This window comes from Chiloscyllium plagiosum, unplaced genomic scaffold (genome assembly GCF_037043375.1).
Source record: "Chiloscyllium plagiosum isolate Xiang-an unplaced genomic scaffold, Cpla_swu_hap1 HiC_scaffold_24, whole genome shotgun sequence".
In the NCBI taxonomy this organism is placed as follows: Eukaryota; Metazoa; Chordata; class Chondrichthyes; order Orectolobiformes; family Hemiscylliidae; genus Chiloscyllium; species Chiloscyllium plagiosum.
In genome coordinates, this window is record NW_028270162.1 from 31,229,714 (window position 1) to 31,254,992 (window position 25,279).

At 37.8% G+C, this 25,279-nt stretch overlaps 1 protein-coding gene across 4 annotated transcripts in view; it reads left to right on the forward strand.

The window, feature by feature from the left end:
• LOC122562676 (transmembrane protein 120B) overlaps positions 1-24,425 on the forward strand; it is a 66,791-nt gene extending 42,366 nt beyond the window's left edge. For all 4 annotated transcript variants that reach the window (XM_088000047.1, XM_043715739.2, XM_088000045.1 and 1 more), the window contains 6 exons: positions 11,237-11,302; positions 12,534-12,595; positions 13,533-13,625; positions 16,363-16,427; positions 18,129-18,197; positions 19,846-24,425. In XM_088000047.1, the coding sequence (XP_087856173.1) occupies positions 11,237-11,302; positions 12,534-12,595; positions 13,533-13,625; positions 16,363-16,427; positions 18,129-18,197; positions 19,846-19,959 (469 nt within the window). In that variant the 3' untranslated portion in view covers positions 19,960-24,425. The remainder of the gene's footprint in view (positions 1-11,236; positions 11,303-12,533; positions 12,596-13,532; positions 13,626-16,362; positions 16,428-18,128; positions 18,198-19,845) is intronic.
• Positions 24,426-25,279: the final 854 nt, after the last annotated feature.

Consider the following 25,279-nt stretch of genomic DNA (forward strand, 5'->3'; position numbering starts at 1 on the left):
TTGGTAAACCAAACAAGGGCAAGACTTGCAATTAAAAGTAGGACCTTGGATAGTGCTGTAGAACAGAGACCTTGATGTTCTTGTTTTGTGTCACATTTCGATGGTGGTTAAAAAGGTATTTAGCACACTTGCCTTCATTACTCAGACCTTTGAGTATAGAAGCTAGAATGTCATGTTGAGGTTGTCCAGGACGATGATAAGGCCTTTTATGGATTACTGTGTATAGTTCTGGTCGCCCTGTTATAGGAACAATATTACTAAGCTAGAGAGGATTCAGAAAAGATTTACCAGCCTGTTGCTGGGAATGGATGGTTTGAGTTATAGAGAGAGGCTGAATAGGCTGGGACATTTTTCATTGGCATGTGGGAGGTTGAGTGACCTTTTATAGAAGTTTATAAAATCATGAGGGGCAGCTAAGGTGACTGGCAGGTGTCTTTTCCGTAGGGTTGGGGATTTCAAAACTGAGGGCATATTTTTAAGGTGACAGGAGAAAGCGTTAACAAAGCTTTAACAAGACAAGACATGGAAAATTATAGGCCGATTAGCCAAACCTCAGTTGTGGGTAAAATTCTAGAATCCATCGTTAAGGATAAGATTTCTAAATTCTTTGAAGTACATAGTCGAATTAGAACAAGTCAGCATGGATTTAGTAAGGCGAGGTCATGCCTGTCAAACCTGTTAGAATTCTTTGAAGAGGTAACAAGTAGGTTAGACCAGGGAAACTTAGTGGATATTATCCAGCTAGACTTCCAAAAGGCCTTTGATAAGGTGCCTCACGGGAGGCTGCTAAGGGCCATGGTGTTTGAGTTGAGCTACTGGATTGAAGATTGGCTGTCTGACAGAAGGCCGAGAGTTGGGATAAAAGGTTCTTTTTCGGAATGGCAGCTGTTGACAAGTGGTGTCCCGCAGGGTTCAGTGTTGGGGGCTGCGGGTGCTCACTTTTATATCGAAGTGATCTGGACAAGGAGATGGGGGCATTCTAGCGAAGTTCGCCAATGATATGAAATTAAGTGGACAGGCAGATGGTTCTGAAAAGGTGAGGAGGCTACAGAAAGGTTTAGACAATTTAACAGCATGGTCCAAGAAATGGCTGATGAAATTCAATGTGAGCTAATGTGAGGTATTGCACTTTGGAAAAGAGAACACAGGCATGGACTATTTTATAAACGGTGAGAAAATTCATAAAGCCAAAGTACAAAGGGATCCAGGAGTGCTAGTCCAGGATTCTCTAAAGATTGACTTGCAGGTTGAGTCCATGGTTAAGAAAGCAAATGTAATGTTGTCATTTATCTCAAGAGGTTTGGAATGTAAAAGCAACAATGTGCTACTGAGACTTTATAAAGTTCTGGTTAGGCCCCATGTAAAATACTGTGTCCAGTTTTGGGCCCCACACCTCAGGAAGGACATACTGGCACTGGATGATCCTTGAAATGGTAGGCCTAACATACGATGAATGGCTGAGGATCCTGGGATTGTGTTCATTAGAGGTTAGAAGGTTGAGGGGAGATCTAACAGAAACTTACAAGATAATGTATGGCTTAGAAAGGGTGGGCGCTGGGAAATTGTTTCCATCAGGCAGGGATACTAGGACTCATGGGCACTGCCTTAGAATTAGAGTGGGTCAATTTAGAACTGAAATGGGGAGACATTTCTTCTGGCAGAGAGTGGTGGGCCTGTGGAATTCATTGGCACGGAGCGCAGTGGAGGCCGGGACGTTAAATGCCTTCAAGGCAGAGATTGATAAATTCATAATCTCGTAAGGAATTAAGGGATACGGGGAAGTGGGTAAGTGGTGTTGAAATGCCCATCAGCCATGATTTAATGGCGAAGTGGATTCGATGGGCCAAATGGCCTTAGTTTCCTATTTCTCATGGTCTTACGGTCAAAGATATATGGAGCAACTTTTTTAGTGGTTTGTATGTGGAATGAATTTCCAAAGGAAGTGGTGGATGTGGATACACTTACAATGTTTAAAAGACGTTTTGGATAAGTACATTAATGAATAAATGTTTAGAAGGATATCAGAGCAGGCAGAGGGGGATTAGTGTTTAGTTTGGGATTATGGATTGGTTGGTCGGAAGAATCTCTTTCTGTGTTGCATGATTCTGACTGTATAACTGATACTCTGCAGCAGAAATACCGTCTACTTTTCCTTCTTAAAATAAAAAACAATAGTACTTCAACACTTAGTATCTCAGCAGAAAAATGTAAGCAGTCTGACACTCTAAGTTCTGAGTGATGTTTCTGACACATAATCCCATAATTTCTGTGCATTGTCACATGCCTTCCTGATCTGGATTACCCGACTAGGTGGGATCATACTTTCTGACTACTATTTTGCCTGTCTGCTAAATTAGCCCACTGATCATCACAGCATGGTTTCTAATTTTGGCATCTGCTCATTAATTAAATAAGATATTTCTGGCTATGAACTTATGAAGTGTTATTAGTACCTTCAGAATAGAAGCCTTATTTAACCCTTCTGACGTAAAGCCAGTCTTCCCACTCTGTCAAAATATGAATTTAGCACATCCAGAGAGCAACATAAAGAGGCCTGACGATTTGATTGAATATTTAGTATGCCATATTTAGACAACTGTATCAAACATTGGAAGCATTACATTTTTGACACATTACAATTGTAGTTACGTAGGAAGTTACAAGTATGGCCAAAATATAAGATTTAGCGCACACACTTAGCACAAGAGCCCACTATTGTCCCATTTGAATATATCTTACCTCTTAGATTGGTAGTTTTTGAGCCAATAGGGAATACGTAATTCCTGAATTTGGATGTAAGCGGAGAAGGCATTATTGGGTGATGTTGCCTTCCTGATTGCTGGAAGGCCCAATATGACATAGCATAAGATTATGGTTGTCCTGATGTCTTAGCAAGATAAGCAAATGAATAGCTGTGATCTCAGGACAGTAACATCTCTTGATATTAATTAATCTTGTTTAGGATAGCAGAGGAGATTATAATCTAATTTCTAACCCCAGAATTAAGAAAGAGAACATTCAATAAGGCTTCTACTCCTGTATCCAACAATTATTGCCATAATCATCTGTGTGGATACATGATTACTTAACACTAGTTTGAATTGGCTGCAGTATTTCCCAAAATTTAATAATCTACCGTACATTCATCTCCATTCAAATGAATAATTGGCACTTACCTCCAACATGTGAAGCTTGGGCAAGAACTTGTGAAACCATATCTCAATAGAGAATGAGAAGGGAGTTAAAAAAAATTATTAATTTCAAAGAGTCATATGGCATAGAAACAGACTCTTTGGTCCAACTAGTCCATGTTGACCATAATCCCTAACTAAACTAGTCCCACCTGCCTGTGCTTGGCCTATATACCTCGAAACATTTCTTATTCATGTACTTATCCAAATGTCTTTGAGACATTCTAACTGTACCTGCATCCACCACTTCCTCTGGCAGTTTATGCCACTGTGTGAAAAAGTTGCCCCTCAGGTCCCTTTTTAAATCTTTATCCTCTAGGTTTGAACTCCACAACACTAGGGCAACAACCTTTTTTTTATTCTCCTTGTCTATGCCCCTCGTGATTTTATAAACTCAATAAGGTCACCCTTCAACCTCCTATGCTTCAATGAAAAAAGTCCCAGCCTTTTTTTTTATAATTCAAACCCTCAATTCCCAGCAACATCCAGGAAAATATTTTCTAAACCATCTCCAATTCAATAATATCCTTCCTATAGCAGGGCGACTAGAACTGCGCTCCAGAGGAGCCCTCACCAATGTCCTGTACAACCGCAATGTTTCTAGGTCAAGTCAACAAATAAAACTTAAATTCCAATAAGTATAGTGTTCTGCTCAGTGTTTGCCTGTAGAATGAAGGGAATGTCTTGCTCAACCGTTTCTCATCTGTTCGCCCTTTATCCATTTAGAGTTTAGAACAATGCAGGGTGATCTTATTGAAACATAAGATTCTGAGAGGGCTTGAGATGCTGAGAACATGCTTCTTTTTTGGGGGAATCTTCTGGAACCATAATTTCAGAATAACCAGTCTCCCATTCAAGATGAGGACATTCTTCTAAGTTAATCTGTAGAATTCTCCAACCCAGAAAGCAGTGAAGATGAATCACTGAATATATCCAAGGCTGAGTTCAACAGCTTTTTGATCTACAAAGAAATCCAGGGTTATGGGGTTACTCATGAAAGTGGTCCAGACACCACAATCATATCAACCAATGAGAATAGCCCTAACCGATTGAATGGGGGTCAAATGGCCTACTGTTCTATTTCTTATGTTCTTAATACTGCTCAAGTGAACATAAAAATATTTAAATTAGTTGTGGTATTCAGAGAGGTCACAGGATGAATGCTGTATAAAAGGCTCAACTGATGATGAGACCAGAGACACGTTTTAGGTCCATGAAAGAGGGAGTTTATGCTATAAGTAATCACAAATCTTTGCATGTTGTATTCTATTGATACTGATGATTCCAATCTTGGTAGGGGCAAGTTGAGTAGACAACACAAGAGCAGAGTATAGAATAGACACATGATCTGAAATTTTGACTCCACAATGTTCTTGATTTAGTTTTCGACAAGATCCCATGAGTCAGCCTGATTCAACTTTGTTTCCAATCCAATAGCTTGCACGTGGTACTGTGTGTGAGGCAATTGGTAGGGAAGCACACCAACATTCTAGTTACTTCTGGCACACAGGTGTTATTGCAAAGGTGTTTACTTTCTTCATAATACAATCCTCAGCTCTCTTAAGCTGTCAGATGAAATCCGAAGCTGCTAGACTTATATTTAAATGGGCAGTCCAGCTTCCTGCGCTTTATCCCATCTCTATTAAATCCAAATGTAGGTGGTCAGGTATGATGTATTCAAGTTTTAACATCACTATCAAGCCAGCATACTTGTTTTTAAGAGTTAAAATTTACCTTTGGCATAATTCAGCCTAATAAATTTCCCAAATAACCTTTCTGTTTGGTTTCAACTTTTTGAAGTGTTTTCATTGAGTAAAAGAGAACGTTATTTTGAGGTTGTACAACACATTGGTGAGGCCTGTTCTGGGATGTTGTGCTCAATTCTGGTCGCTCAGTTATAGGAAGGATATTATCCAGTTCGAGTTCAGAAGAGATTTACAAGGTTGTTGCTGGGTATGGAAAGTTTGAGTTATAAAGAAAGACTAGGGCATTTTTCACTGGAGCATAGGAGGTTGAGAGGTGACCTGATATAAGTTTATTAAATAATGAGAGGCATAGATAGTTAGTGGTAGTTGTCCTTTCCTTAAGATGGGGAATTTCAAGACAAGAGGGCATGCAGCAGAATACACATACACATATTCCAGTTGTTATCACGTGCCATCTTTTATTTCTTCTGATTTATATGACTGTTCTCCCATCTCCTGTTTTGTTTGAAATATATATTCGTAAAGTTTGGAGAAGAAGTCTTTTAATAATGAATAATCTTTTAATAATGAACAACATGTCATATCACAATGGTTGCAGTTTCCAAAATATATTTGCTTCAGTATGTTCAGCAATATTAACATCTAAATATGATGTAAATTAAATATAACTACCCATAATTAAGTAATAACTTTACCATGGAATTTATGCAGTGTGAATAATTGTGACCACATTGATAAAATAAATCTTTTATAGTGCAGTTACACCCTCCTACTATTGTGGCAATGTAGTGCCTAGGTTTTGCATCTGCAAGCTCAGCCAAAACCGCAGAGAAACTGTCCAGTACACCAGTGTATCTTATGTTACCAGAAGTTTAATTATTTCATTGCAGGCTGAATTACTCTAACATTCAAGCTAAATTGTATCCATATACCTTAATCTCCCAGCATCACTGTTTCAACTGAAGAGTACATTTGCTGTGAAGATTTTCTGTGCAAAATTGCAGTAGATCAACTAAATCAATATTGTCCAATACAGTCGCCAGGAGCCACGTGTGGTTAATTATTAATTCATATGTCTAACTGCATTTTAATTAATTACCCATAGAGCAACTTGTGGCACAATATATCTAGTAAGTATATTTCAAAGAATATTTTTGGACCCCTAGAAAAATCTCACAAACTGCTCTTTGACACTGAACCATTGTTATATTTCTGTGGTATTATTGAATTGCCGCAATTTATAACTGACAATTAATACTTTTTCAGTCGGACTCTGATCCCTGGATTTGATTATGCCAAAAGAAAATGAGCAATAATTGATAGGGGCACAGACTTTTGTTTTATCACCAAACTAAAACTACTGACTAACTGTCACACCCAAGCCTTTACTAGTATTGGTACAAAGTCCTGTCAGTAAAGCACAGAACAGCTAGTTTGGTCAAGTGACCAGCTGCAGTAAAATTACTAGGATTACTAGAATAATCAAGTTACTTTCGATAAATTTGAAAGGATATAATTGTCTAATTAGACTTAATTGTCCAGTTGAAAGGATGAAATATAATCATCAATTGTTCTGTTCAAAAAAGTGTTTGAAATTCAGAATTTTTTTATTTGTTCATCAGATGTGGGCATCACTGGCAGGATAATTGGCCATCTGTAATTGTCCTTGAGAAGCTGGTAGTGAGCCACTGCCTTGAACTACCGAGTAGGTAATGATAGGGAGTTCCAGGTTTTAACCCACTGACCATGAAGAAATACAGGTACACAATCCTTTATCCAAAATCCTTGGGGCCAGTTGTTTATCGGAATTTTTCAGATTTCAGAATAAATGACATTTTTCACAGTGAAATAAAATAATTATCTTTCAGCAGATACACGTGTGAAATAGTACGAGGGCTGAGACACAATTGACAGCTGCGAGTACTGGGCCACACCACCACATCTGAGTGAGGTGGTTCGAGTGGGTGTGGAGTTGGGTCACCTGTTAGCACACTAAAATGACATTCCGCACTGCATGAAAAAGTTTTGGATTTCTGAGCTTTTCAGATTTCAGATTTTTGGATAAAGGATTGTGTACCTGTACCAATTTTATAGTTCTAAATCAGGATAGCATGTGACTTGGAGGGAAGCTGACATCCCGATGAGTATGCACCTTGTGTAAAATTGCACATTTGAATGTGGTGTTAAGAAACCTCACTGCATCCTGTAGGTACTGCATATGGCAGCCATGGTGTGCCCATAGTGGAGAGAGTACATGTTCAATGTGGTAGATAAAGTGCTAATCAAGAAGCCAGCTTTTACTTAGATGGTGTCAAATTTCTTGGTTTTTTTTTTGGAGGTTTATATCCAAGTTCGGGAAGAATATTTCATCACTTGTTCTTTGTAGATGGTGGAAACATTTTGGAAAGTCAGGAGTACTTGCAGCAGAATATCCAGTCTTTGATAACTACAGTATTTACATGGTTGATCAAGTTAATGTTCTTTATTCCTCGGTATTAGATGATGGTGTTGGACTTAGCAATGTTAATGCTATTGAATGTCAAGGAGAAGTGATTAGACTCCCATTACGAGAGGTTATTTTGCCTGGCACTTCCATTGTATGAATGTTAGCTATCATTACAAGCTAAACGCTGAATGTTTTCTTGGTCATAACATGTTGCATGTGTGTATAGATTGCTTCTGAGAAAATTCTGGTTTCCTTCCTATCAGAAGGATGTTGTGAAACTTGAAAGGGTTCAGAAAAGATTTACAAGGCTGTTGCCAGGGTTGCAGGATTTGAGCTATAGGGAGACGTTGAACAGGCTGGGGCTGTTTTCCTGGAACATCAGAGGTTGACTGGTGACCTTAAAGAGGTTGATAAAATCATGAGGGGCATGGCTAGGGTAACTAGACAAGGTCCTTTCCCTGGGTTTAGAGTGAGAGGGGAAAGAGACCTAAGTGGCAACTTTTTCACGCAGAGGGTGGTGTGTCTGTGTGGAATGAGCTGCCAGAGGAAGTGGTGGAGGCTAGTACAATTGCAACATTTAAATGGCATCTGGATGGGTAGATGAATAGGAAGGGTTTGGAGGGATATGGGCCGGGTACTGGCAGGTGGAACTAGATTGGGTTGGGATATCTGGTCGGCATGGACAGGTTGGACAGAAGGGTCTGTTTCCATACTGTACATATCTGTGACTCGGTGTAAATGATAGTGAGCAACCTGCAATCATTAAACAGCCTCACTTCTTGGAGGGAAAGTCACTAAAGAAAATGAAGATGGTTGATGCTAGTGCATACCCCTGAACAACTGTCTGGGGGTTATGCTATTTGACCCACTAATGTCATCTTTTGTGCTACATATTAGTTCAACCAGTTCCCACCCTCCATTCACATTGATTTCAGTTTTGTTAAAGTTCCTTGATGCCACAATTGGTCAAATAATGCTTTAATTTCATCCTTGGAATTCAGCTCTTTTTTTTTGTCTGTATCTGAACCAAAGCTGTAATGACATCTGGAAGCAAGTGATCCTAGTAAAACCTAAACTTGGAATCAGTGTGCAGGTAATTGGCAAATGCTGCTTAATAGCACTGTCAAGGGCACCTTCTGTTTCTTTCCTGATGCTGAGAGTAGACAGGGGTAATTGGCCAGACTGCTTTTCATGGCTAGGACATAACTGAACAGTTTTCTGTTTGGTTGGGTAGAAGTCAGCTTTGTAGCTGTTCTGAAATGGCTTGTCTAGAGATGCAGCTTGTTCAGAAGCACAGGTCTATACTAAGAGAGAAAATATGTTGTTTTCCGTAGGTTTTGGTTTTTTTGCTGGATCCCATGTGTTTAAGCTGTGTGATTATTGTGGGATGAACTAAATTGGGTTTAGACTGACATCCTTAGTTACATTGATCTCCTAAGAGGCCAAGATGATCATTCATTCAGGACTTGCGGCTGTACAGGACACTGGTTAGGCCATTTTGGAATATTGCGTGCAATTCTGGTCTCCTTCCTATCAGAAAGATGTTGTCAAACTTGAAAGGGTTCAGAAAAGATTTACAAGAATGTTGCCAGGGTTGGAGGATTTGAGCTGTAGGGAGAGGCTGAACAGGCTGAGGCTGTTTTCCCTGGAGCGTTGGAGGCTGAGGGGTGACCTTTTAGAGGTTTACAAAATTATGAGGGGCTTGGGTAGGGAAAGAGGGATAGGGTAAATAGGGAAAGTCTTTTCCCTGGGGTGTGGGAGTCCAGAACTAGGGGGCATAGGTTGAGGGTGAGAGGGGAAAGATATAAAAGAGACCTAAGGGGCAACGTTTTCATGTAGAGGATGGTACGAGTATGGAATGAGCTGCCAGAGGAAGTGGTGGAGGCTGGTACAATTGCTGGTACATTTAAGAGGCATTTGGAAAGGTATATGAATAGGAAGGGTTTGGAGGGTTATGGGCCGGGTGCTGGCAGGTGGGTCTAGATTGGGTTGGGATATCTGGTCAGCATGGATGGGTTGGACTGAAGGGTCTGTTTCCATGCTGTACATCTCTATAACTCTATGACTCTAAATATGTCAGCTTTTTCTTATTCCGTCTCCTGGTTTGTTGAATTCCTTAGTCCGTTGGGAATACCTCTTCGCTTTGTTGATTAAATGCCCACCACCATTCATAGCTGGATATGGCAAGTGTGCAGAGCTTCAATATGATTCATAGATGTTGAATCACTTGGTTCCTCAATAAAACCTGTTGCTGATGGTGTTTATTGTGCATGCGGTCCTGTGTTGCTTCACTGAGTTGGCTGCTCATTCTTAGGGTATGCCTGACACCTCTCAGTAAGTTAGTGTTAATCTCCTAGCTTGATGCTAATGGTAAAGTGTGGAATGCAAGGTTGCTAGTATCCCACAGTGTATCATGGGAGTCCAGTTTTGGGTTGCAGAATTGTCTTGAATCACAGTTTGTCACACTAAGTGCCACACAACACCAAAGGAAGATGTTCTCCGTGTCAAGACAGGACTCTACCAATACTAACCTGGACAGAGATAGCTGCGACAGATGGATTGATTCGTGTAAACAAAGTCAAGCAGCTTTTGCCTTTGTTAAGTTGTTTAACGTCTGCAGCTTGCCAGTATGATGGCTGTGTTTCTCAGGTAGTGGTGCTACCATGGCACTCTTGGTGATGGATGTTGAAACTCATTGTGAATTCTCTCTTCACCACCCACCCCCAAAGTGGTTGCTGGTTTTTGTGTTGCTTTTGGGTGGCACACGAAGGAGTACTGTTTCTTCATGTGGTAGATTAAGACATACTGGTCCATTCTTGATGTCAAGAGTCCAGATAGAGTCAGAATACAAGTGTTGAGTACCTCCTTCCGGTCACATAATGTGACTTTATACACATTATTGCCATGTCATTTCTCGTGGGTCTGTCCTGCCTTTTCGTCAGAACATGTATGGTGACGAAGGCCTGAGATGTTGAGCCACAATCACAGAATCAAAGCTGGACATTCATGATGTGATATTAGCAGCTTTGCATATCCTACCTTCCCTGTTATTATAAAGGGAATAAATGCTCGCATTAATATCAAGCAGGACTTACTCGTCATTAACAAAGCTGTTGCTCAAATGGTATGTTATATCAGTGTTGACACAACCCCAGATTTGGTGTAGAGGATCTTGCAGAGTTAACTTGCCTGGATACATCTTTGATGTTTTCAGTGCTTGGGTCAATGCTGGATGGTTTGGTTTAATTTATTATGAAACTTTTCCTTATAACACCTGCCTTCCATAGAATGACTTAATCAGCCAAGAAGTTGCATACAGGTCAGATGGTGTAAAGACAGGCTTTCTTTCCTAAAAGATGTTTGTAAAGCAGAGATTTTTTTACAACAATCCAATAATTTCATGTTTGGCATTACTGAAATTAGCTTTTATTGTAGATTCAATTCATTATCTGAATTTAAATTCCCAAGCTGCTCAGTAAATTTTTAATTTGTGTCTTGGTTTTATTAATCCAGGTGTTTGGATTATAAATTCAGTCATGTTAACCATTATGGTACCCATAAAGAATGTATGAACTAATGTAGAACACCATAGGCATTTCATGTTTCTAGCAGTTTTATAACTGGAATTAATTCTGAAATGGCTTAAATTACAACTTCTAATTTTTAAAAGTTCTTGCATTGGGCATGCACAAATTATTTTTAATTCAATCCTAGCTTTCTTTTCTTTGTTAATTTTTTTTAACTTGCAGTGCCTGACAGCTTACATGTGTTTCAGTGCTTTTTGATACTTTGGAAACTTGAATCATAATGTCACATTACAAGTGACCTTAATAAATAGTTAATTTGGTTTCAATAATCTTTGATCTTCACTTTTTTGTTTCTTTATTTGGTAGAATCAAGGGCTGGTGGGTGTCTCATCATTATGTGTCGACGTTTCTCTCCGGGGTAATGTTAACATGGTAAGTTTTTTTTTGTTTCCCCCAGAACCTGGGAAAAGTACACCATTGAATGTTCTAAATTATTTTGGGAAATTTGTGGTCCATTATCTAGTTACGTTTACAGCGAAGTCTTTCATTCTCCTGTTAAGCGTGTAAGTACTATTCATGCTCATGCCATTGGAAATGTTCCATCCTCAGTCTGTGTTGAATTTGCTAGTTGCAGCAAAGTGGTGCAGTATTGCAATTAGCTATAACTTCACTGAACTGAGGAAATAATAATTAATCGATATGTTTTTACAACTGATCACAATACTGTGACTATTCTGGAAGTGCTCATGTGCAGACACCAGCTGGAATTTTAGCCTTTATCTCAAGTTGGTTAGAATATTAAAAGATGAAGGTTATGTCAATGGATAGATTCCATTTGAAGTTCTCCATTCAGGTGCTCAACTAAGAGAATTCCCTTGCAGAGAATGTTGTGCAGATTCTCCAAGAATGATAGCTGAAATGTTTTTTTAAGGATTGTATTCCCTTGACTGTAGAAGATTAAAGTGTTATCTAACTAAAGTGCTTCAGTTGATTAAAGGATTTTATTTTTAGAAATTATTTCCTTTTCTAGGAGCAATTGAACATTTGGCTTAGCTCTAATTTAACATTAGACATTCAGAAATAACCTCCAAGAAGTGTGCTCTCATGCAAAGTTTTTAGTGCAGTTGTGGAGCTTTCCCTCAAAAATCTGTTGAAGCTAGGGTAATTTGAACATTTCGAACTAGGATTAATAGATTTTTATTGCCCAGCACATTAGGACATCAGGATGCAAGCTGGCAAAATGGAGTTGAAATACAAATCAGCCGTGATCAAATTGAACAGCAGAACAGGCCTGTGTGGCTAAATTATTTAGTCCTGTTTTAATGATAGTTAATTCTTACTTTTTGCACAATTAAATAACTTGTAAAGACTCTCCCATAAAATGGTCATTTTGCTTCAAGTAATGAAGAATAACTCCTACTCAAGCCATGATAACTCAGGCAGTGAGTAAAAATATTAAGGAAGTGAAGTTGGTGGAATTAGTGACTGGAAAATAGAAATCATTCACCGGACTAGGTTATTTTTAAGTATAGTTTGCAGTACTACTTAAAAACTTCTATTTTTAAAGATTATTTGAATGCAAATGTGATTTAAGAGCTCACATAAATGATCAGAAAATAATTCTGAATCTTTTTTGTTAATATTCATCTCTTTTATTCTTAAGGCCTAATGGGTTAATGTATCAGATGTTTCGCAGCCAATTTATAGCATTTTCCATTTATCAAAGTAAGTATTTTGTTTTCTGTTACTTAATTTTGTGAGCTAACTTCTGGTGAAGGAACAATTGCTTATTGATCTTGTAGCAATATGCAAATTTTGGTGATCAATTTGGAGCATGAATGTTATGAATTGCATTTCTGCTCAGGCTGACTATAATTGTGGCCTCACTTCTCAATGTGGCGTCTTTTTTTCCAAATAACGTTAGTAGAACTTTGCTTCATATAGTAATTGTATAAAATTGGTGAAAGACAGCCTGACATAGATCTGTAGTTAGCATTACTTTGGTTTCTTTGTGTCATTTGTTTGCTTTCAAAAGCAGTGCTTTCTAAATAAGTAAATATGGAGAAAGAAATTGCATGGAGTTTTGAGTTTCCTTTACGCATCTAGATCAGGTGTATTCTCTGGACTGTGGATTGTACATAAAGTGTGACAATAAGAGCCTGCTTGTGCTGAAGATGAGTGACTTCACATCAAAATCCAACATTCACCCTTTCAACTGTGCTGGCAACTTGTACCTATTTAATTTTCCATTTCACCAGCCCAGGGAAAGATGCCTTGCTGTTAATTTTGATTTTACTGTTTAATATTTTCAATGGGATCTAAGACAAATGATACTTTGATGCAGTTGATGGGAAATAAGCATCTGTACAATTTCCTTGTTCTTGGGTTCAAGAAGAATGTTTGTATCCAACAACTAATGAGATTTTAACGATAAGGAAGTAATCATTCTGTTCTTGACTAACACACTCTAGAAAATATCAAATGTTATCAATGTTCTCTAAGCAACATAGTCAGCATACTTAGAGCCCTCTAATAGAGTCGTAGAGTCATTGAGATGTACAGCATGAAAACAGATATCCATTGATACTTGTATTTTCTTTGCCCTCGGAGTGTTCCTGAATTATACATAATTTCTTAAGTTTATGAATCTATTTTCTTGCAGGTTGTGTACAGTTCCTGCAGTATTATTACCAAAGTGGCTGTCTTTATAGATTGAGGGCCTTGGGGGAAAGAGATCACATGGACCTTACAGTAGGTATGTGCTATAGCAATAACCTGTCTTCCTACAGCGTTGAATATTTGCAACACAGAGCCACAGGGTAAGGGGTTGTGGTGTTGGTGCCCATCATCCTTCATGGACTAGTGGCTCGATGTTGACTGTTATCCTGTGTGGAGGTGGTGAATAGATTTCAGGTGTCTTAGATTTTACTTCAGTTCCTGTGGCAAGAGTCACATCAACATTTTTAAAATTATTATTACTTATTCTAGGGATGTGAGCAACAATGGCAGGCTGGTACTTAACTTCCTCTCCTCAGTTGTCCTTGGGGTAGTAGCGGTGTTTTGCCAACTTCAACTATTTCAGTTGATGACAAATGTTCCCACTATCTGTTCGAATTGGCATTTCAGTTTTATTAGTCCCAACTACTCTAGGAGCCTTCCCTGTAACCTCTTAGATACAAAAGTTTCCAACTTTGTAGATTTGACATACCTGCTTAATTTAAGTTCATTTATTACAAAGTCTTCCCTTATGCTTGATGTAGCATTGGTAAGTTTCCTCAGTTCCTAATTTGAATCAACTACAGCAGTTTTGCAATAAAAATTATCGGAATCTGTTTAAGTAAATCAGTCATACCATCTTCACTGAGCATTATTCTATAGTAATAGAAACTAGGAGAAGGAGTCAGCCAATTGCCACTTCAAGTCTGCTCCACCATCAGTATGATCATAGCTGATCACTTTGTCTCCATACCCCTTGAAGCTTTTAATGTCTAAAAATTATCAATCACTTTTAATTGAATATACTTGGTGACCTGGCCTCCAAAGCCTTCAATGGTAGAGAATTCCACAGATTGACTATCATCTTAGTAAAGAAATGTTTCATTATCTCAATCCAAAATGGCTGACCCCATTTCCTGAGACTGTGACCCTGGTTCTAGACTCTCCAAATGTGGGAAATATCCTCCCTGTATCTAGAGCAAACAAAAACAAATTACTGGAGAAACTCAGCAGGTCCAGCAGTATTTGTGGAGACAAAATAGAGCAAATGTTTTAAGTCTTATAATCTTTCTTCAGAATAGTTCTGAACCTGCTGTATTTTTAGATTAGATTAGATTCCCTACAGTGTGGAAACAGGCCCTTCGGCCCAACCAGTCCACACCGACCCTCCAAAGAGTAACCCACCCAGACCCATTTCCCTCTGACTAATGCACCTAACTCTATGGGCAATTTAGCATGGCCAATTCACCTGAACTGTACATCTTTGGACTGTGGGAGGAAACCAGAGTACCTGGAGGAAACCTACGCAGACACTGGGAGAATGTGCAAACTCCACACAGACAGTCACCCGAGGCTGAGCCACCATACCGCCCTGTTCTGTTTTTGTTTGTTTCAAGTCTCTAGCACTTGTAGTTCTTTGTTTTATCTCACTGCATCTGTCTGTTTAGCCCTATTAAAATTTTCTTTCAATCAGAGCCCCACTCGTTCTTCTAATGTCTTATAAATATAGGCCCAGCCGAATTAATCACTCCTGTTCCAATAGTTCTGTGATCCCTGGTATCAGCCGAGTGAACCTTTTGCTGCACTCCAAGTGTTGTTTCACAAAGGCACTATATCACTGCAGTAAGTCATCCCTACTTCTGAACTCTCATCCTCTTTGCAGTGAAGGCCAAAGTACCATTTGCTTTCCCAGTTGCTTACACCTATCTTTTTTACTTCCATTGACTAATGTAGAGTGATATGTACATTCAACATTTAATGTACATTCTTATGTACATTATGTACATTCAACATTTAATTAAGACACCGCAGTTCTGCTTTTCAAGCCAAAGTGTATAACTTCACATTTATCTACATTATACTGCATCTGCAATGTGTTTGCCCAAACACTCAACTTGTCCAGATGAAGCCCTCTTCCATCATCTTCAGAATTAATAACCCCCCCCACCAACAGTTTTGTGTTGTCAGCAAACCTAAAAATATTACATTTGGTTCTCTCCTCTAAGTCATTTATTTAAATATATATACGAATAACTGGGGCATAAGTCTTGATCCCTGTCATTCACCACTAGTCACCACCTGCCACCTGGCATTTATTCCCACTCTGGTCAATAGACTATAAACAGTTCTCAATCTGTGCATTACCCCCAATCCTCCATGCTTTAGTTTTGCCCACTGATCTCTTGTGGCTTTAAACTGGGCACCTAGTTGGTAATGCAGTTGGATACATAGTGAATCTCAACCATATCACAATTGTTCCTGTCATTAGTACTTAGCATATGATGTACAAAATGTTATTCCTAGTGTCTGAAGGTCAAATAAAAATTCCACAGCATTCACCTGGATGTAGTGAGAAAGTATAATTTCAACCCTTAGGACTTTCTGTTGGAATCAGTCGGAGAAAAAGTGAGGAATTTTTTTAGTCAACTGTCGCATCTCAATTCAAGCAAGAGATGTATCATCTTAAGTAGGTGCACTTCTGGAGTATGGAAATGTCCAACTTTACTGCTTGGCATCTTGTCCAAATTCCAAGAAAATAAGTTTAGTTTACATATACACTTACACTCTCCAGTTGTTGATGATTTCTCTTGTTTGTGTATAAATGAAGAAAGAACCCAAAGAGCAGAGTATATAGTTACCACATAGAGCAGGAGAAATCATTATTTTTCTCTAACTATAAGAAACAGACGTTTGTATTCTTACATTTTTATTTTAAGAATTTTCACATTGACACCACTCTCATATGCTGATTATCCATACTGTATTTATAATTGCAGAAGGATTTCAGTCATGGATGTGGAGAGGTTTAACTTTTCTTCTTCCGTTTCTTTTCTTTGGTCATGTAAGTATAACTGTCTTTGTCTTTGGAAAATGTTTTCAAATGTATTTCATGGAATCTGATTTTGGAGGGAATGAATAATATTCAAAGATATAAAGCTTTGGAACAGTATGAACCAGCCAAATAAAATAGTTTGAGGATAAAAAGATAGGAATGTTAGAATTGAATGGCAGTTAACATGAAAGAACACAAAATCTTTCTTTCAGGCTGTATGGTTAGCAAATAGTAAGAGATGGAGTGGGCCCTACTTGGGACAAAAAATGATGGATGCTTGTAGGCACACAGCAAGGTTAGAAAACTTAAATGAGTATTTTGTATCGATGTTAACTCAAGAAGGGAGGCTGACCAAATATCAGTCAATGCAGGGATTGCAAAGGCAATGGATTAGATTAAAATTGACAGGCAAGATGTACTGGAAAGGTTAGCTATGCTTCTATAAGTTGGTTAGTTTGAATAACTTGTGTCAGGAATGAGGCATTGCCTGAAACGTCGATTTTCCTGCTCCTCAGATGCTGCCTGACCTGCTGTGCTTTTCCAGCACCACTCTTAGTTTGCTCAGGCAAGTATGGTAGAGATACTGAGAGGTTTTGCTGTAATCTCCCAGCATCAGAGGATGCATCAGAGAATTGTAAAGTGGCAAATGTGGCACTGTTGTTCAAGAAAGGGTGTAAGGACATTCCAAGTAACCAACAACAAACTGGTCAATGTATTACTGGTGGATCATGTTTTGGAATCCCTTATGACTGGGTGGGGGAAATGAATCGGTACTTGGAGAGATTTGCCTTCATTAAAGAAATCAAGTAAAATAAAGTAAATCAACATCATTCTTGACTAAATAATTTGAATTTTTGATGATGCAACAGAGTATGTTGATGAAGTGAATCTTGTCTTAATGGACTTTCAGAAAGTCCTTAACAGATACCACATTAAAAAAAACTAAAACATTGAACTCATGGTATAACAGGGTCAGTATCAGCTCACGTAAAAATTTGACTTTAAAGGAGATAAAGCAAGTTGTGATGAATTGTTGTTTTCCAGGCTGGAGGATTGTGGACAGTAGTATTCTCAAGCTTCAATGTTAGGATTATTGCTTTTTGATACCTATGACTTTAAGGTGGTGCAGTGGGTAACATCCTTGTCTCTGGCCCAGAAGCCCTGGATTCCAGTGTCTGTGCAGAACCCATTGGCCAAGGGAAATGGCCAAACAGGCTGAGTATCATCTCCAGTGCTTCCAAGATATGTTAGTGGTGGTAAGAATGGAAGAGATTCCTGGTCAGTTGTGTGATGCAAAGAAATAGGAACCTCTCTTGACTTTAGCTCCAAACTAAAATGTCTATGTAAAAGTATACATTGTCACTTGTCTCCTGGAAAGTTTGGTTTGCTCATTAAGAGGACAACTAGAGAACTAGATTGTTGCCAACTGCATAGGGTTGGCCACAGTTTACAACTGAACATCTGAATGCACACTGGGAGAGGACAGGATTGAACTTCAGTGATGTCTCTATATCAAATTATGAACTGACTTTCAACTGGAAAGAGTTAGTTGCAAGATGATTGCAAGAGACACATTTGAACTGTGCTGAAATGTGGCCTCAACATCTTCAGAAAAGGACAAGAAAGTTGTGACAGAAAAAACAAATGGATTTAACTGTATTTGTACTTAGTTAATTTAATTTTGTTACTTTGTTTATCCTATTTCTGTAGTTTTGGCAATTATATAATTCGGTAACACTTTTTGGACTTGCACAACATGAGCGGTGCAAGGAATGGCAAGTAAGTACAGTACAGATCAAAATTACTGCTTTGGTAAAATTTTTTCCAAGTATGTCTATCATGAGGTTCACCTTCTCTGCATGACCTCTGACTGGAAGTGTTCCAATTAATAGAACCTATTCTATTTCAGATATTTTGGGTGATACCTTTTTTAGTTGGTTTACCACAAAAGACTATTAGCATTCATTGCATGCAAATACATACATTGTACCTGATAATGTAGCATGCCTTAGATAACCAGTAACGTCTTTTTATGCCGCAGATCAGTTAATTGTAAATATAAGCATAGTCTCCTGGTCTTTCCATTTGAAAAACAAATAGTAATCTTTCTGACAAACTGTATATCTTAGGAAACCGCCAAGAAATTTTTTTTATTAAGTATAATTAAGCTAGTGTAAGAGATATGACTATATCACTAGGTTACAGTAAAATACTTGATTTCTTACCTGGCCTTTAAAGATTTAAGGCTGTTGCTAATTTTAGTCAATTTTATGCAACTTGGATCTTTTGTATTAGCTTTTCCTCATAGTTATGATACTTTATATTCAGTGTTTCATTGATGTCAGACTAACAACTGCCTGATGAAACAAAGTCACTGATGGAACCTTTGCATAGTCATGAAATTACCTTCTTACTCTGAAGCCCAAGCCAATATAGATTTGAGAGACACAAAAATTGCCCAACAGGTTTGCCTTTTAACAGCAAGTAATTGCAGTCATATCCATCAGGCAGGTTGGCAATCTCAAATATACCACTATACCAGTGGTAGGTTGGCAATCTACCACTATAAATGCCGGAGGAAATATCACAGAAGCGCTTCACAGGAGGCTCCCAAGCACTGAGGATAGCACCTAGACAGGGGACGAAACGTCTGCAACACAAATTCCCAGCTCGGCGAACAGAACCACAACAACGAGCACCCGAGCTACAAATCTTCTCACAAACTTTGAATCTCAAATAAATAATTCAGTCTCTTCTCATAGTCTAGCAATGGGTGTTAACAGTTTCTAATTCCTTGTGTCTTTGGCGTTGCCTGAACAGTCCACCTGGACAGAGATACTTCCCCTTCCTTTGAAATTGCAGTAATATGGATTTATTTGTGTATTGTCTGATCCCAGTAAACGGTAATCAATTCCATCATCTGAGCCAACTGTTAGTATAAGAAGTGCATTTTAAAAATGAAATAGTTTGTAACTTTAAATGAAACATACCACCAGCGTGCCATCTTTGACCTCTCCATATCTGTTGCTAATAATAAACAATCTCAAATAATGTAATTTTTGTTAATGGACAGAATATGGTGTTCAAATACAAGGAATGTGATTTATTTTCAAAATCATTCCAAAATGATAGTCATTTGTGTATGATGGTTTCTTTCATTTTGCAAGTTGTTCTATTATTGCACTTCCAAAGTGTGAATGCACTGGCCAAAGGCTGACATGCCTGTTTGGAGTGGGAGTCTTGGCTGGGAATGGTAGAAACATTTGTGGTGTGGGTGGTCCCACAGATTGTTAAACTTGCAGTGATGGTCAGGAAATGGAACAACGTGGCTAAATAATGGTTTGTTTTGCTTTTGTAATTTAAAAGCCGTGCACTTGTGTTTTTGTCATTTTTTAAAAATATTTTACCTGTTTTCCACTCTCCTCAGGTTTTTGTCCTGGCTCTCACATTCCTGGTGCTCTTCCTTGGGAACTTTCTTACTACTCTTAAAGTTGTCCATCAAAAATTTCAGAAAAATAAAGATAAACTGAAAAAGCTATGAATATATGAAAGTTGCTAAAATAACATTGAGGAACATGGCAACAATATTCCTATTTTGTCTGTGCTCTTATGTGATGGTCTGAACACTTGCACATTGAGGTTGGATTTGCAACTGTTGCACAAATGTTTAAGAAATCTGATGCTAGCTGCATTCTGAACTCAAATTCTTTGAGGAAATGACAATGCTAATTTACTTTGAATATCGATGTATAGATTTAAAATTATTGTCCTTTTAAATAGTTTGTTGAAGATTAATTTCAGTGTTATTATTTCACACTACATTGAGAAATGTTACCATTCTTGATGTGATTTATTTTATCATGGACCTTTTCTGAAAATGATGTTGATGAGGTGGGCAGGTGACAGAAAAGGATGTGGACCTGTAGAGTAAATGTTTCTCCATGATCAGTTATTTGATTAAAACAGTTATCATGTTTTGATAAGAGATATCTGGTTTGTGAAATTCTGCAATGTAAAGATGGGAAATAAATTTTGATAAAAATTTAGTCTGAACTCACCAACTAAAAAGATTGTTCTCCAGTTAAAAGTTTAATACTGCGCCATTTAAAATACAAAGCATAATATTCCTATAAATTCTGAATGTGTTGTCTGTTCAGCTCTTGTAGATGTTATATTAATATCAAGTGAATGTGTATTACAATATTTAATTATTTAATTTAATTGATATTGTGTGCATAATATAAATTTTTAAAATAATCATTCATTCACCCTTCCTCTTTGTTTATTGAATTATTTGCTTGAATTTTGATTTAAAGATAATTTTCCCAATTCCATGCACGATCTCTGATGACCCTCTCAGATAAAACAACTTACCTTTAAAACCACTGCCACTCTTTTAATTTAGGTAGTTGCATTTGCAAAGCATGACTCAGAATAACTCTGATATTTCAGTCTCACTGCATTCAGGGGAAGTGCCCGGGATCCATTTAATGCTTATGCTTAATGGAACATCTCCAGGAGAGAATCCATTAGGTTGGGATTGTGCACGAACATATGTTGTGCTACTTTAGTGAAAAAGTTGACTTTGTGGATGAATTAAGATTTTCTTCTAATTGACAACATTTTGTAAATAATGCTGGGCACATTAAGATGCCAGTGTGTTCTCAGACTGAGATATCTCTTTATTTAATCACAAACAACTACAAATGTTAATAAATTGCCCAATTTTTTTTTTAACTTTGTTAATACATTTGCTCTTCTCTTGTACTGGTCTAAGTATTTTGTATGTAAACTTCTGTGATATACTCTGTATTTATATGTAATGTTAAGATCATTAAAACCCATTAGTATAGCTCGCTTAATGTTCTTGTAAAACAACAAATGTAATTCCCTTTTTGCAAAAAGGTGAAGTTTTACATTTCAATCAAGAATTTGATTAACTTTGGAGCTTTGACAAGGTTTGTAACAGGTTGATGAAAATTTAATAGACTGTCACGGTGGTTCATCTAAACCTAAAGAAAACAAATGTCAGACAACTTGAATGTATTTCTTTTGAGTTGAGTTCCATTTGGTGAAAAGGAATTTTATGCTTTTTCCAGTAGCATTAAAAATTATCTACTATTCACAACAACAGTACCAAATCTAATGAGTACAGAATATCAGGTTCGATATAAATTTGTTTATTATTTGTTTAAAATTGATGTGACACTGATTTATATTTCAGGGCATTTCCAAACTCTCAGCTTAGAAATGAGCTTAAACACAGTAAAATCATGTAGAAACCAAAAATGAGGGCATATCTGTTTGGTGGCCTACTGTGTGACAGCAAGCGTCCATTAGTCTTTAAAAATAAAGGCACATTTACCTTAATACATTGATAAAAAGCAAGCATTGCAGCTATGCCATTATGGCCAAATGCGAACTGTACTGAGACGGCAGATATCGCCAACAAGTGTGATTTAGCATTTATTAAAATCTCATTATTTCTGATTGCACATTTAATTGATATCAAAATCTGGAATTTTTAATGTCAGTCTAATAATTTATAAGGTGCTTAAAAGATTTTCTCAATAACTCATAGCTTATGTGAAAATCTACTTGTTCTGGAGCAAAGTATCTGGGCAGAAACTAAATACTGTTTACAAAAGTCAATATAATTTATAGATGAAAAACCTTGTGGAATAAATATTATGAGCAGCATATAATTGCAGTTTTCATTTTTGACTGGATGGATGTCTATACAGCTAAAAATATATACATGATTGAGTTCCAGAAGGCTTCAATAGGATTGTGTCGTATCGTGTCATATTGGGGAGTCACTAAGACCTCTACGGACTGAAACCTAACTGTCACCAAGAAATGATTATGTAAAGGTTTTTTCAAAATAATGCAGTGTTTTCAATTTGCTCATGCTAAAAAATTAAAATTATTTTTTACTACTTGTCACAGGACAACTAACTTTTGAATCAATGGAGCAGATTATTTTTGAATAAAATGAGAACAGTTGAATGTGTTAAATGTCAAAAATTAAGTTGCTTAAAAAACCTGAAATCACATATTATCAGGCAAGTCTCATTTAAATTATTTTAATACCAAAGTGCAACAGACCAGTAATAAGCTACAGTTTTTTAACAAATTATTTCATTTGGATCCCAATAGAATTTATGTGGAATGTGGAACATTCCTTGTTCCAGTCCAACTCAGACCCCTACTCTTAGCTCTTTTTCCGATCCATTGATGATGTCTTCGGAGTTGCTTCCCGTTCTTGTCCAGAATTGGAAAAAACATCAATTTTGTTTCCAATTTCTATTCTTCTCTCACCTTCACCTAGTCCATCTGACTGTTTCCTTCCTTGTATTCAGTGTTTGTCTCTGAGGAAGCACACCAATTTCCACAGTTATGTCAATGACATCGACTCGCGCCCTATTCTGCTGCTGTCGCTTTCCACTGGGTTGCTTCCAATATGACCTCCCATTTCCGCAACTGAAAGTGCCCCCCCAATAAAAAAAACAAAACTTTGTGGTTTACAGGGCCTTCATCTCCCATACATTTGCCCTCATCACTCCCCGTGCTTTCCAGGACAATGCTGGGGTTCCTTTGTCCTTGATTTCCACCCTACTAGTGTTCTCATTCAAAGGTTCATCCTCACTACCTCCAGCAGGATGCCACCACCAAACACCTCTTCCCTGTCCCTTTTACTGTTGGCATTCTGCAGGATTTGTTCCCTCCATGACCCTGGTTAAGTTCCTTCCCATGCAACTGCAGGAGATATAACACTTGCCCATTCACCACCTCTGTCCTCATTACCCAAGGTCTAAAAACACATCTTTCAGGTGAAGCAGTATTTCACTTGTACTTCTTTCAATCTAGTCTACTGCATTCACAATGCAGTCATCTTTACATTGGTGAGACTAAACGTGGACTCGGTAAACACTTTGCAGAACACAACTTCTCTGTCTCGTGGAATGACCTTGACCTCCCAGTTTTTTTTGACATTTCAATAAACCATCTTGCTCTCATGCTAACATTTTGTGTCCTGGCCTGCTGCGATGTTCCAAGGAACAAAACCCCATTTTCTGTTTAGGTCAGTCCCAGCTTTGATGTCTCAATATTGAATTCAAAACTTCAAAAACTGACTACATTTATGTCTGTTATCCACTTTTCTTTGACTCTCTCGCTCCCCCCTGCCACCCAACATAGCAGTCTTGTTTATCCTTAGTAAAGAGGGTGCATTCCCTCCCTTTCACACCGTACTTTTGCACACATTTTGCATCTTTTTTTCTCTTTGTCACCATTAACAACCCCTTTGTCATTTGTACTAGGTTTCTGCCTCTGTCAAAAGCTTTTTAGAAACATTTACAACACATTTCATAGCTGACAAAGTCATGGTGCACTTCAAATATTAATTCTGTTTCTCTGTCCAGAGATGTTTCCAGAGCTGCTGAGTTTCTCCAGCATTCTTTGTCTGTCTGTTTCAGAATTCCAGCATCCACAGCATTTTAGCTTTATTACAAAGCCGAGGTTAGTTGCACATGGTGTGATTTAAGAAGGATACCAATAAGCAATTTGAAGTGTATGATTCCATATTCTATCATACAGAGTGAACATGAATGATCAGTGAAATAAATTTGCAGTGAGCTAACAACTTATTGAAGTCCTGTGATGGGTGTTTTATTTTAAAAAAAAACAACCTGCAATAATGGGGATAATCAGAAATCGGTTATACCGAAACAACACAGTCGTGGTAATGTGTGGCTTCATTTAAAATGTCCCAAATGAAAATGTCTTTCTTGAAATGCTAATTTATGAATATATGCTTACTGGATAATCTTTATTTAAACATTTACAGCTGCAGTTCCTTATAAGGTTCATATACTATGAAATAAAATTAAGAAGCAAGAACTGTATGGACTTAATTGTTGCAGGGAAGATTTGGCCTTTTATGAGGCTTTTACTGTTTTGTCACTGTGTAAAAGGCTGAAAAAAATAAAATGATTCAAGAAAACATTACCTGGACTATAAATTTTGACATCAGATCTCCAACTGTAGTTTACATTTTGGTCTTATGACATTTGAACTACTACACTGTCACCTTTAACAGCATTCACATTTATAACTTAGCAGTGATTGCATTTTTCACTTGGATTTAGTTTTGACTTAAAGTATAACTAATCTTGAATATGCACATTAAATTGGTTAATATGTTAACAGAGAGATGCCAATTAATTTATGTATTATCCTTCATTAAAAGAACTTTTTTTTCATCTGAAGGAACCCAACCAAATTGTTCACATCTCATTCCATATGTTGCCAGAAGTAGTCCCTTCCATCATTCATAGTATTTTTTTTTGAAAATCTTGATTATGCCTTCAGAAGAGCCATGCATAATTGTTTATGATCTAACTCATTTAATGTAATAAAATGTCTTGAGGAATCTTCAGAGGCAGAAATTCAGAAATAATTGGGAACATGATGAAAAGCTAGGTTTTAGGGAGGAAAGTAAAATGGAGAGACTGTTTTGAGATGTTATTCCACAACTGAATGCATAGCCACTGATGCTGGAACAACTAAGTTTTCTCTCTCTGATCTCTCCCTTATACCCTTTTTTTCCTCTCCCTTTCTTCTCTCTCTCCTCTCCCTTCTCTCGCTGTCTCTCTCTCACTGTCTCTGTACCCACTTCACTCAATCCCTCCCTTTTTCTCATTGCAGGGCAGGAAGCAGCCCATAATATGGCTGAAAGAGCCAGGATCAGTGGTGGGTGGCCAGATATTCATTTCCACACACCCCTATGAACAGAGGATCTTAGCATTGGCCGGTGAGGACCAAGACCACTCGTGATAATCATGAAACATCCATGTCCT